Source organism: Hypanus sabinus, chromosome X1 (assembly GCF_030144855.1).
Source record: "Hypanus sabinus isolate sHypSab1 chromosome X1, sHypSab1.hap1, whole genome shotgun sequence".
In the NCBI taxonomy this organism is placed as follows: domain Eukaryota; kingdom Metazoa; phylum Chordata; class Chondrichthyes; order Myliobatiformes; family Dasyatidae; genus Hypanus; species Hypanus sabinus.
Window position 1 is genome coordinate 57,456,761 of NC_082738.1, and position 12,110 is coordinate 57,468,870.

A 12,110-nucleotide genomic window follows, 5' to 3' on the forward strand; every position below is an offset into this window, starting at 1 on the left:
CTGCCCCACCTTGGTGTGGAGTTGCAGATGAGTCCCTGTTTATTGGTGGATAAATCTTGGCTCCATGTTGATGTACAGTTCCTAGTCTGCCTCCAGCCTTGAGACAAGCCTGCAGACCCCAGCCTCTAGCCAAGCCTTGTCATGCCCTCACCTGGGTTTGGGGTCTGACCCAGGTTCTGGGTCCTTGTCCAGTCTTGGGCTCAGAGTTCAGGCTCCTTGTTCCCAGTCCCTCATCCTGGTCCTGTTTCTCTTGCCTAGACTGCACCCCATCCTGACCTTGGGTTCTATCTTGTCCTTTTCTGGGACTCCAGTGTCTGTGTCCTAATTCAACACCTGACATGTGACAGTTGTGGACAGCCCAGTGAAACTGTAGTTATGACCTTCCCATGATTCAGGACAATTACAAAGACAAGTGTGTAAAAAGGGCTTGTAGGATCATTGGGGTCCTGAGTCACCCCAAACACAATCTATTCCAGCTGCTACCATCTGGGAAGTAGTACTGCAGCATAAAAGCCAGGACCAACAGGTGCTCCAGGACAGCTTCTTCCACCAGGCCATCAGACTGATTAACTCCCACTGATTTGAGTGTATTTCTATATTACATTGACTACTGTTTCTTATAAATTATTATAAATTACTATGATTGCACATTTAGATGGAGATGTAATGTAAAGATCTTTATTCATGCATGTGAAGGATGTAAGAAATAAAGTGAATTCAATTCAGTCATAGAACTATGTAGCATGAAAACTAAGTCCTTCTGCTGAACTTGTTGCTGACAAAGCTGCCTAACTGAGTTTGTCCATGCAAGTGGGACTAGCTCAGTTAGGCAAACTTGGTTTACGATGCTGTATGGCTCTAAGACTATGATCTGACCTCACAACAAAGACTTTGTTGTCTTTTTCAAACAATAGTTGAGATATATGGAAATAAAAAAAGCAGAAAACATTAGAGACACATAAAATATTAACTCTGCTTCTCTTTCCCCTGGTACAGCATGACCCTATTGGGGTACTTTTTTTTTGTTTTTATTTCAGGTTTACAGCATCTGGAGTTTTATTTTCAGTGGTGAAACATTGGCCACTTAGTTTCCTTAGTTAAACCTGTTCCTTTGTTGTCTTGCTTATGAAACAACTACCACTCAAACTAACTAAATAACTGCTGGAAAGGCTCATCAGGCCAAGCAGCATGAGTGGGGGAAGAAGGCCTCAGTTCAACGATCTTTTGAAATTAAAGATGAACAAGATCATCACATGGAGGGATGAGAGAAGGGAAGACTGAGGAGAAAGGAAGGCACTAAGAGAGGAAATGTCTGATGAATAGGCAGTTTTGTGTTTAAAATGATTAAATAATAGTGTTGCTTCCAGAGGTAACATATAAAATGCTGGGGGAACTGAATGGATCAGGCAACATCTATGGAGGAAACTGGATAGTTGACATGTCTAGTCAAAACCCTTCATCTAGATGTAGGAAAACTTTTTAATAAAGGGGTAACTTGAACAGACTTCACACTTGAATAACAAAATGAAGACACAAGAGGTTGCAGATGCAGGAATTCAAGGAACACTTCTTCAAAGTGGGCATATATTGAAGAGACTGTAGTGGAGTAATAGAATACAGAGCTGAAATCAAAGATGTGTGTAGAGCAGAAGATTAACTTTCACATCATTGTCACTATCCTTTAGAGAAATGTGCTGACTTTGGAATAGCTTTAGGGTCTTTGAAGAATTTGTCAAACGTGATCAGATGCGTCATAAACGCCTCAATGTCATCAGCTGCGCCAAACTGTGAAGGCAGAGGGCAGCAGCGGGCTTCAGTGTGAAAGCAGGAAGTTTCGGAGCGACTCCGCTGGCTGATGTTGCACAGTCACCAGGACCGGGAAGATGTGCTATTTCTAGGTGAACTTCTCTTGACATCATCATTGCCATCACCCGTGGATCTGCTTTACTCACAATTTGATTGTGACTGCTCTGGCGTGGCAATTAGTCCGAATTTCGCCGCAAGGAACAAAGAGTTAATAGAGAGCGGGAGAGAGAGAAGTCGAGTGCTCTGGAGGGGTAAAAGTTGAAAATAAAAGTGGAGCCAGTGTTTACATGGGTTTCTTGCTGGGAACAACGGCTCTGCTCCGACTGGACAAAAGTGCAGTGAACTTAGGGGATATTGGCAAACTTAGCCAATGGATCGACATCCAACCTTGATGGCTGTGTGGCTGCAGTTGGAATTATGTGTTATCAGCATACTGTTTACCAAAGGCAAGTAGTACTGTCAAATATCAACTGGAATAACATTACCTTGTAGGGAACAAACTTGGGGACAAATAAGGGAATCAACTTTTCTAATCTTTACAGAGTTTAAAACGTTTACTTTGTAAGTTTCTGAATAGTTTTTTTTCCCAGATGTTTGTAATTTTTAATCGAAATTACAACAAGACTGACTGTGGAAAGAAAATTCACATTGTTTTAGGCAAACAGTGCTTATTTCCCATATTGTGGAATCTTTTCCACTTTTCCAAAGCGTTTTAGCTCCACTTCATCGTTGCCTGTATAAAGCTTGCGATGTATCTTGGGGTCCATTGATTTAGGACCAGAGGACGGAATGAGTTGTGACAGGGCTTCACAGTGGAAACTCGCTAATGAATGTTGAGTGAGTTTCCTGGAGTGTGTAGCCAAAGAGAGACGATTAGATTATTGACCAAGAGGAGCTTGGGCTGACACTAATTGAATGAGAATATTTGTCAAAGGTTCTTGGGGAAAATGAGAACAAAAGACGCTTTTCAAAATCGTGATGAAATATTTTACCCCTTTTAAAAATGTTGTTCCAAGTACTGTTTTTCTATGATTTGGATCCATTCAATCCTAAAAATGAAATCCACCTCTTAAAAATTTCATAATTCGGTTTATTAACTTCAACTGATTCCAAAGGCAATTTGAAAAGTCCTAATTTGTTACAGATGAAAGCCGGGGTGATTTAGGCTTCTTCCAGTGACTCGGCTGACAATGATCTGATGAAAAGGGTTGTTTAGGGGTCATTAATTGTTATAAACATTGTTTCAAGTTTACAAATCCTGTGGATAAAATTGGGTCGAAGACATTAATCGTTAATGTTTCCTACTTCGGCTACTTCTACACGGAATCCTCTTTATAATCACCAATAACAGCCCAGCAATTACAGACTGCGACATTTGTGCACTAGTGCGTAACACATTTATATGAAATTACTTTCTCTATATTAATGGGAACAGGAGTATGTTTATTTTTAAATAGCTCTGTTAAAATACCGAAGTAACTTCAGAGGAACTTGTTGAGCTTTTGAGAGCTAATAACACATAATGGAATCCTAAAGTTAATAGTTAAATAGTAAGTAATTATTCTCTGTAAATCCCCTTGCTGCGTAAGCAGGCTGCTCTCTATCTCTGTAAGTGCCTTCCTGCCCTATAACCTAAATCAAACCCTTATACTCGCTCTTCCAAAGGGTCCTTTTTTTTTTGAGATATCACCAAGCCCTAAACCGAGTGACAAAAAGAGTTGGCTATTCCTGCAGTCTTTTGGCTTCCATCCTCTTGAATTTTCTACCAAACCAATAGAGCCAACACTTTTTAAAGCTTACATCTCTCATGCAACATTTGATGGCCTCTTCCTTTGAGCTGCTGTCTGATCACACTCCTGTGAAGTGACATGGGCTGTTTCCAAGTGTGGATGTGGACAGTTGTGGTTGTTGTTCCACCACCTGTTGAAGGCTTTTACCACATATGAATTTGAGGCACAGACCACTTGTTGAAGATTATCAACTAGACTCTAAGTAAGCCAGATTTCCTTCCCAGAAGGGCACGAAGAAACCAAAGATGTTTTGCTATACAATTCACCAGTTTCTGGTTACTGTTACTGACAACTTTTAATGTATTTTTATTTAATTGCTTGCATTTAAATTCCTCAGCTGCAGCAATAGCTACTCATCTTTTTGGATCGATTGTCTAGCCCTCTGGATGTCTGTTAAGTAAATTAACTATGCACTAACTCCACCCTACTGTAAATCCCTGAAGCATTTCCATCTCTTGTCTCCCCACCCCCCCCTCCTCCATACGTTGGGATAGGGTTGTTTAAAAAGGTGTGCACCATTTCAGCACAGACACAGTCGGTCACACTGTTGCCTCACAGCACCAGGGTCTTTGAACTAAAACGTTTTTTCCTGTTTATTTCTTCATAGTTTATTCACAGGCAGTAAAATACTACAGTCAGAGTTAAAAATTGGACTCCTGAAAAAAGATGATAATTAAATGATAATATTTCATTTCCAAGAAGTAGCTCAATACCTTGTGATGAGCACCTAACTCCCAACCTGAAAGCTGCTGAACCTGACTCCTTGAACTGTTAGGATTTCTGCACACTTTTGTTGTCTAGCAACTGTGAAAATGATAGTTTTGCTTCATAATAGCCCACATTTTTCAGTTTCTGAAGCACACTGCTAGTCTCTGACAGTTCCACCCATTTACTTCTGATCACGCTTACCCTGCCTTTCTTTCCCACCTTGTCTGTTGTTCCACAAGTTTTCCATGATGGCTCACAGCTCCAGGGACCCATTTTCAATCTTGACCTTTAGTGCTGTCTGTGTAGAGTGTACCTATTCTCCCTGTGACATCATGGGTTCCCGCTCCCCAATGCTCTGCCTTCTTTCCATATTCCAAAGATACTGTAAGTGGGTTGGTGCATTAACTGCTCCCTGCTTGTGGTGAATGTGGAGGAAAAGGTGGAAATTAAAAATGAAATTAATCTAGGATTTGTGTAAATTGGTGCTAATGGTCAGTGAGGGTCAAAGGGTCTTACTCTAATTCACAAATGATGTTATTCCATATAAAACTACATTACTACTGTTTCATATAAACTATAATTACAAGAGCTAGTTAATGTGACCTGCATATGATTGACCTTAATGCTTGCAAGTTCTTATATATAATATATTGTATTGTTATAATAGTACTTTTATGGGTATACAAAATTATGAGGGGACTTGATAAGGCAGATAGTCAAAAACTATTTCCCATTGTAGGGGTTATCAAAAGCAAGAAGGCATAGGTTTTAGATGTGATGAAGCAGTCTTAAAGGGGATTTCAGAATCAGAATTAGAATCAGGTTTGATATCACTGGCATACATAATCAAATATGTTGTTTTGTGGCAGCAGTACTTTACAATACTTGATTACAAAATAAATTATCATAAGAAATATAAACTGTTTAAAAAATAAATTAAATAAGTCATGCAAAAAGAGAGTAAAGAAAAATATAGTGAGGTAATGTTGACAGATATGTTGTCCATTGACAGAAATTTGATGGGCAGGGAAATGAGATGTTCCTGAACCATTGAGTATGTCTCTTCAGGATCCTGTATCTCCTCCTTGATGGTAGCAATGAGAAGAGGGCATGTCATTGGTGATGGGGGTCCTTAATGATGGATGCCACTTTTTTGAGGTGTTCTCGATGCTGGGGAAGTTCATAGCTGGTTTGAGTTTCTAATTTTCTGCAGCTTTTACTGATCCTGATCAATGGCCTTTTCAGGCCAGGTGGTGATGCATCCAGTTAGAATGCTCTCCATGGTACATCTGTAGAAATTTGCGAGTGGCTTTGGTGACTGACCAGTTCTCCTTAAACTCCTAATGAAATATAGCCGCTGTCATGCCTTCTTTGTAATTGTTGGGTCCAGGAGAAATCTTCAGAGACATTGACAGCCAGAAAATTGAAACTGCTCACCGTTTCAACTGCAAATCTCTTGATGAGGACTGCTGTGTCTTCCCTTGACCTCCCTTTCCTGAAGTCCACAATCAGTTTCTCGGTCTTACTAACTTTGAGAGCAAGGTTGTTTTTGCAACACCCCTCAACCAGCTAATCTAACTCCTTCTTGTATGCCTCCTTATCACCATCTGAAATCATGCCAGCAACAGTTGTGTCCTCAGCAAATTTACAGATGGTGTTTGACCTAAGCCTAGTCACAGAGTTGTGACTGTAGAGAGAGTGGAATATATGCTTCAGTTGTGCCAGTGTTGATTGTCAGCAAGGAGGAGATGTTACTTCCGATCCACACGCACTGGTCTCCCAGTGAGGAAGTCAAGGATGCAGTTGCAGAGGGAGGTAGAGAGGCTTAGGTTTTAAGACATAAGACATAGGAGCAGAATTAGGCCATTCAGCCCATTGAGTCTGCTGCACCATTCCATCATGGCCGATCCCAGATTCCACTGAACCCCATACACCTGCCTTCTCTCCATATTGATTGATGCCTTGACCGATCAGGAATCTATCAGCTTCTGCCTTAGATATACCCACTGACTTGGCCTCCACCACAGTCTGTGGCAGAGCATTCCATAGTCTCACCATTCTCTGGCTAAAAATTTCTTCCTTACCTCTGTCCCAAAAGGTTGCCCCTTGATTTTGAGGCTGTGCCCTTTAGTTCTGGAGAACCCCAACATAGGAAACATCCTCTCCATATTGACCTTATCTAGTCCTTTCAACATTCGGTAGGTTTCAATGAGATCTCCCCACATTCTTCTAAATTCCAGTGAGTACAGGGCCAAAGCAGCCAAACACTACTCGTATGTTAACCCTTCTATTCCCAGAATCATCCTCGTGAACCTCCTCTGGATTCCCTCCAATGACAATATGACCTTTCTGAGATATGGGGCCCAAAACTTTTGACAATATTTCAAGTGCAGCCTGACTAGTGTCTTATAAAGCCTCAGCATGATCTCCTTGCTTTTATATCCTATTTCCCTTGAAATAAGCGCCAACATTGCACTTGCCTTCTTTACCACAGGCTCAATCTGTAAATTAACCTTCTGGGAGTCTTGTACGAGGACTCCTAAGTCCCTCTGCACATCTGATGTTTGAACGTTCTCCTCATTTAGATAATAGTCCGCACTACTGTTCCTTTTACCAAAATGCATTATTGTACATTTCCCAACACTGTATTCCATCTGCCACTTTTTTTGCCATTCTTCCAGTTTGTCTAAATCCTGCTGCAATCGCATTGCTTCCTCAGCACTACCAACCCATCCACCTATCTTCGTATCATAGAACCATAGAACATTACAGCACAGAAACAGGCCTTTTGGCCTTTCTTGGCTGTGCCAAACCATTTTTTCTGCCTAGTCCCACTGATCTGCACCTAGACCATATCCCTCCATACCCCTCTCATCTGTCCAAGTTTTTCTTAAATGTTAAAAGTGAGCAAGCATTCACCACTTCAACTGGCAGCTCATTCCACACTCCCACCACTCTCTGTGTGAAGAAGCTCCCCCCCCACAATGTTTCCTTTAAACTTTTCCCTTTTCACCCTTAACCCATGTCCTCTGGTTTTTTTCTCCCCTAGCCTCAGTGGAAAAAGCCTGCTTACATTCACTCTATCTATACCCATCATATTTTTATATACCTCTATCAAGTCTCCCCTCATTCTTCTATGATCCAGGGAATAAAGGCCTAACCTATTCAACCTCTCTCTGTAACTCAGTTTCTCAAGTCCTGGCAACATCCTTGTAAACCTTCTCTGCACTCTTTCAACCTGAGTAATATCCTTCCTGTAATTTTGTGACCAAAACTGCACACAATACTCCAAATTCGGCCTCACCAATGTCTTATACAACTTCACCATAACATTCCAACTCTTATACTCAGTACTTGGATTTATAAAGACCAATGTGCCAGAAGCTCTCTTTACACCCCTATCTACCTGTAACGCCACTTTTAGGGAATCATGTAGCTGTACTCCCATATTCCTCTGCTCTACTGCCCTCCTTAGTGACCTATCATTTACCTTGTATGTTCTACATTGGTTTTTCCTTCCAAAATGCAATACCTCACACTTGTCTGCATTCAACTCCATCTGCCATTTGTCAGCCCATTTTTCCAGCTGGTCCAAATCCCTCTGCAAGCTTTGAAAACCTTCCTCACTGTCCACTACACCTCCAATCTTTGTATCATCAGCAAATTTGCTGATCCAGTTTACCACATTACCATCCAGATCATTGATATAGATGAGAAATAACAATGGACCAAACACTGATCCCTGTGACACACCACTAGTCACAGGCCTCCACTCAGAGTAGCAATCCTCCACTACCACTCTCTTCCTTCTCCCATTGAGCCAATGTCTAGTCCAATTTACTACCTCTCCATGTGTACCTAGCGACTGAATCTTTCTAACTAACCTCCCATGCGGGTCCTTGTCAAAGGCCTTACTGAAGTCCATGTAGACAACATCCACTGCCTTCCCTTCATCTACTTTCCTTGTAAGCTCCTCGAAAAACTCTAATAGATTTGTTAGACATGACCTACCACGCACAAAGCTGTGTTGACTCTCCCTAATAAGTCGCTGTCTATCCAAATACTTGTAGATCCTATCTCTTAGTATTCCTTCTAATAATTTACCTAATAGCGACGTTGTGGCGACCCATTTCCTGGCACATCCGAACCGGCTCACAATTAGATAGCCTACGGGGGTTTGCGAGCACAGAGCTTTGGAGCCTCTGCGCCACGGGGGGCAGGTTGCGGGAGGCTTAAAAGTAAGGCTGAGGATTTCGAATAAAGTTTTTTCCTTTGACTGCAGTTACCGACTCCGTGTCGTAATTTTAGCGCTGCATATAGCACACTGCTACAATTGGTGACCCCAATGGTCCAAACGATTTTTGGACCAGAAATGACCAACGCCGCCTCTGTTCATGTGGTTTCATTGAAACTGCCGGGTTTCTGGACACAGCGACTGAACCTATGGTTCCAGCAGGCCGAAGCACAATTCCACGTTCACCAGATCACCTCAGAAGACACCCGCTACTACTACGTGGTGAGCTCCCTCGACCAGGGCACAGCGGCCCAGGTCGCGGAGTTTGTACAGTCGCCCCCGGCAGACGGCAAGTACACGGAATTCAAAGCCCTGCTCCTCAGGACTTTTGGACTGTCACAGCGCGAGCACCTGGATGGCTTGGGCGACAGACCTCCTTCGGCTTTAATGAATGAGATGTTGTCTCTGGCCGACGGACACACACCCTGCCTCATGTTTGAGCAGGCATTCCTGGAGCAGCTGTCCGAGGACATATGCCTGCTGCTGTCCGACGTGGATTTCAGTGACCCCTGGAAGGTGGCAGCCCGGGCAGACTTGCTGTGGAACACCAAAAAGATGAGCAGGGCGTCCATCGCACAGATCTCCCAGCCATGCTCACAGCAGCAAACCAGTCCAGGCCCGGCCGCAGAGCCTGCCAACCCCCGGCCCAATGAACACTGGTGCTTCTACCACCAGCGGTGGGGCGCAGAAGCCCGCCGTTGTCGCCCGCCCTGCAAGTTCCCGGGAAACGCCAGGGCCAGCCGCCGATGATGGCTACGGCGGCTAGCCATCGGGATAGCCTCCTGTATGTGTGGGATAGAAGGTCGGGACGCCGGTTTTTGGTCGATACTGGGGCTGAGATCAGCGTTTTACCTCCGACGAGTTACGACACCCGCAGCAGGGCACCGGGTCCCCCCCTGAGGGCCGTGAATGGCAGCACAGTAAGGACCTATGGCACCCGTCAGGTGCAGCTACAGTTCGGCTCCAGCCAGTTCACGTGGGACTTTATACTGGCCGCCGTAGCCCAACCGCTTCTGGGTGCGGATTTTTTGCGGGCTCACAGCCTACTGGTCGACCTGCCCAGGAAGAGACTGGTACACGCCGAGACCTTTCAGACGTTCTCCCTGGGTGCAGCCCAGTTGCCAGCCCCTCACCTCGGCTCCATCACGCTGTCCGACAACGACTTCACCAGGGTCCTGGCGGATTTCCCAACGGTTCTGGCACTGCAGTTCACAGCGGCCATGCCCCGATACGGCGTACAGCACCACATCCCGACCCAGGGACCACCCCTCCACGCCCGCGCTCGGTGGCTTCCCCCGGACAAGCTCCGACTGGCGAAGGAGGAGTTCCAGAGGATGGAGGAATTGGGGATCATCCGGCGGTCCGACAGCCCATGGGCCTCCCCCCTGCACATGGTGCCCAAAGCGACGTGTGGCGACTACCGCAGGCTGAACGAGGGTACAACTCCAGACCGCTACCCTGTGCCGCACATTCAGGACTTTGCAGCAAACCTGCACGGCGCACGGATCTTCTCCAAGGTCGACCTCGTCCGAGGGTACCATCAAATCCCGATCATCCTGACGACGTCCCCAAAACGGCTCTCATCACCCCGTTAGGCCTTTTCGAGTTCCTCCGCATGCCGTTCGGCCTGAAGAATGCCGCACAGACGTTCCAGCGGTTAATGGACGCGGTGGGACGGGACCTGGACTTCGCGTTCATCTATTTGGACGACATCCTCATAGCCAGCAGCAGTCGTCAGGAGCATCTGTCCCACCTCCGTCAACTCTGCGCCCGACTGAGTGAGTATGGTCTTACAATCAACCCCGCCAAATGCCAGTTCGGACTCGGTACCATTGACTTCCTGGGCCACAGGATTACTGAAGATGGGGCAACCCCTCTGCCTGCTAAGGTAGATGCGGTCCGCCTCTTTCCCCGACCCACCACGATCAAAGGCCTTCAGGAATTCGTAGGTATGCTCAATTTCTACCACCGCTTCCTCCCTTCAGCTGCCCGGATCTGTTCGCCCTGATGTTGGGTCCGAGCAAGGACATTACCTGGGACGAGGAGTCCGCCGCCGCTTTCGTTCAAACGAAGGAAGCTTTGGCGAATGCCGCAATGCTAGTACATCCCAGAATGGACGCCCCTACTGCCCTCACAGGGGACGCATCTAACACGGCAGTCGGTGGGGTGCTGGAGCAACTCATCGCAGGTCGCTGGCAACCCCTGGCGTTTTTCAGCAAACACCTGCGGCCACCCGAGCTCAAGTACAGTGCTTTCGACCGGGAACTGTTGGCGCTCTACCTGGCAATCCGGCATTTCAGGTACTTCCTAGAAGGTCGGCCCTTCACCGCGTTCACGGACCACAAACCGCTTACCTTTGCGTTTACGAAAGCGTCCGACCCCTGGTCGTCCCGCCAGCAACGCCACCTGTCCTACATCTCTGAATACACGACGGATGTCCGGCACATCTCGGGTAAGAACAATGTCATGGCGGATGCGCTCTCTCGCCCTACCGTTCATGCCCTTTCCCAAGGGGTAGACTTTGAGGCACTGGCAGAGGCACAGCAGGCAGATGAGGAGATTCCGAGTTACAGAACCGCAGTCTCCGGTTTGCAGCTCCAGGACCTCCCCGTAGGCCCGGGTGAGAGGACCCTACTCTGTGACGTCGCCACCGGCCAGCCCCGTCCCGTCGTCCCGACAGCCTGGCGGCGCCGTGTTTTCGACTCCATTCATAACTTGGTGCATCCCTCCATCCGGACAACTGTCCGGATGGTTTCCAGCAGGTACATTTGGCACGGACTCCGCAAACAGGTCAGTGAATGGGCCAAAACGTGCATGCACTGCCAGACGGCCAAGGTGCAGTGGCACACCAAAGCCCCACCGCAGCAGTTCCATCCCTCCCACCGGCGTTTCGACCACATTCATGTGGATATCGTGGGCCCCCTGCCAGTGTCACGAGGAGCGCGGCACCTCCTGACTATCGTGGACCGGTTCACAAGATGGCCAGAGGCGGTCCCGCTCACCGACACCACCTCCGAATCTTGCGCCCGAGCCCTGATCACCACCTGGATATCTCGCTTTGGTGTACCGGCCCACATTACCTCCGACAGAGGCGCCCAGTTCACCTCCAGCCTGTGGTCAGCTATGGCCAGCCTTTTGGGGATTCAGCTGCACCACACAACTGCCTACCACCCACAGTCGAACGGGCTAGTGGAGCGTTTCCACCGTCACCTGAAGTCGGCCCTCATGGCCCGCCTGCGAGGAGCCAACTGGGCAGACGAGCTTCCCTGGGTCCTACTCGGCATCCGCACAGCGCCCAAGGACGACCTGCACTTTTCGTCGGTCAAGTTGGTATACGGCGCGCCCCTGGTCGTCCCCGGGGAGTTCCTACCAGCCCCACGGGGGCAAGAGGAAGATCCCGCAGCAGTCCTGGGCAGTCTACGCGAGAAGCTCGGTAACCTGGCCCCATACCCACTTCACAGCACGGGCGGAACCCGACCTGCGTACCCAAAGACCTGCAGAACTGTAAGTTT

General features: G+C 46.9%; 1 protein-coding gene across 2 annotated transcripts in view; it reads left to right on the forward strand.

Annotated features, from left to right (window-relative positions):
• The first annotated feature begins 1,844 nt into the window (after nt 1-1,844).
• Nucleotides 1,845-12,110, forward strand: part of LOC132384506 (BMP and activin membrane-bound inhibitor homolog) — a 64,185-nt gene continuing 53,919 nt past the window's right edge. Inside the window, exon 1 of one of the 2 annotated variants that reach the window (XM_059955659.1) lies at nt 1,845-2,252. In XM_059955659.1, coding sequence (XP_059811642.1) covers nt 2,177-2,252 — 76 coding nt within the window. In that variant the 5' untranslated portion in view covers nt 1,845-2,176. The remainder of the gene's footprint in view (nt 2,253-12,110) is intronic. The other variant, XM_059955658.1, reaches the window with a different exon arrangement.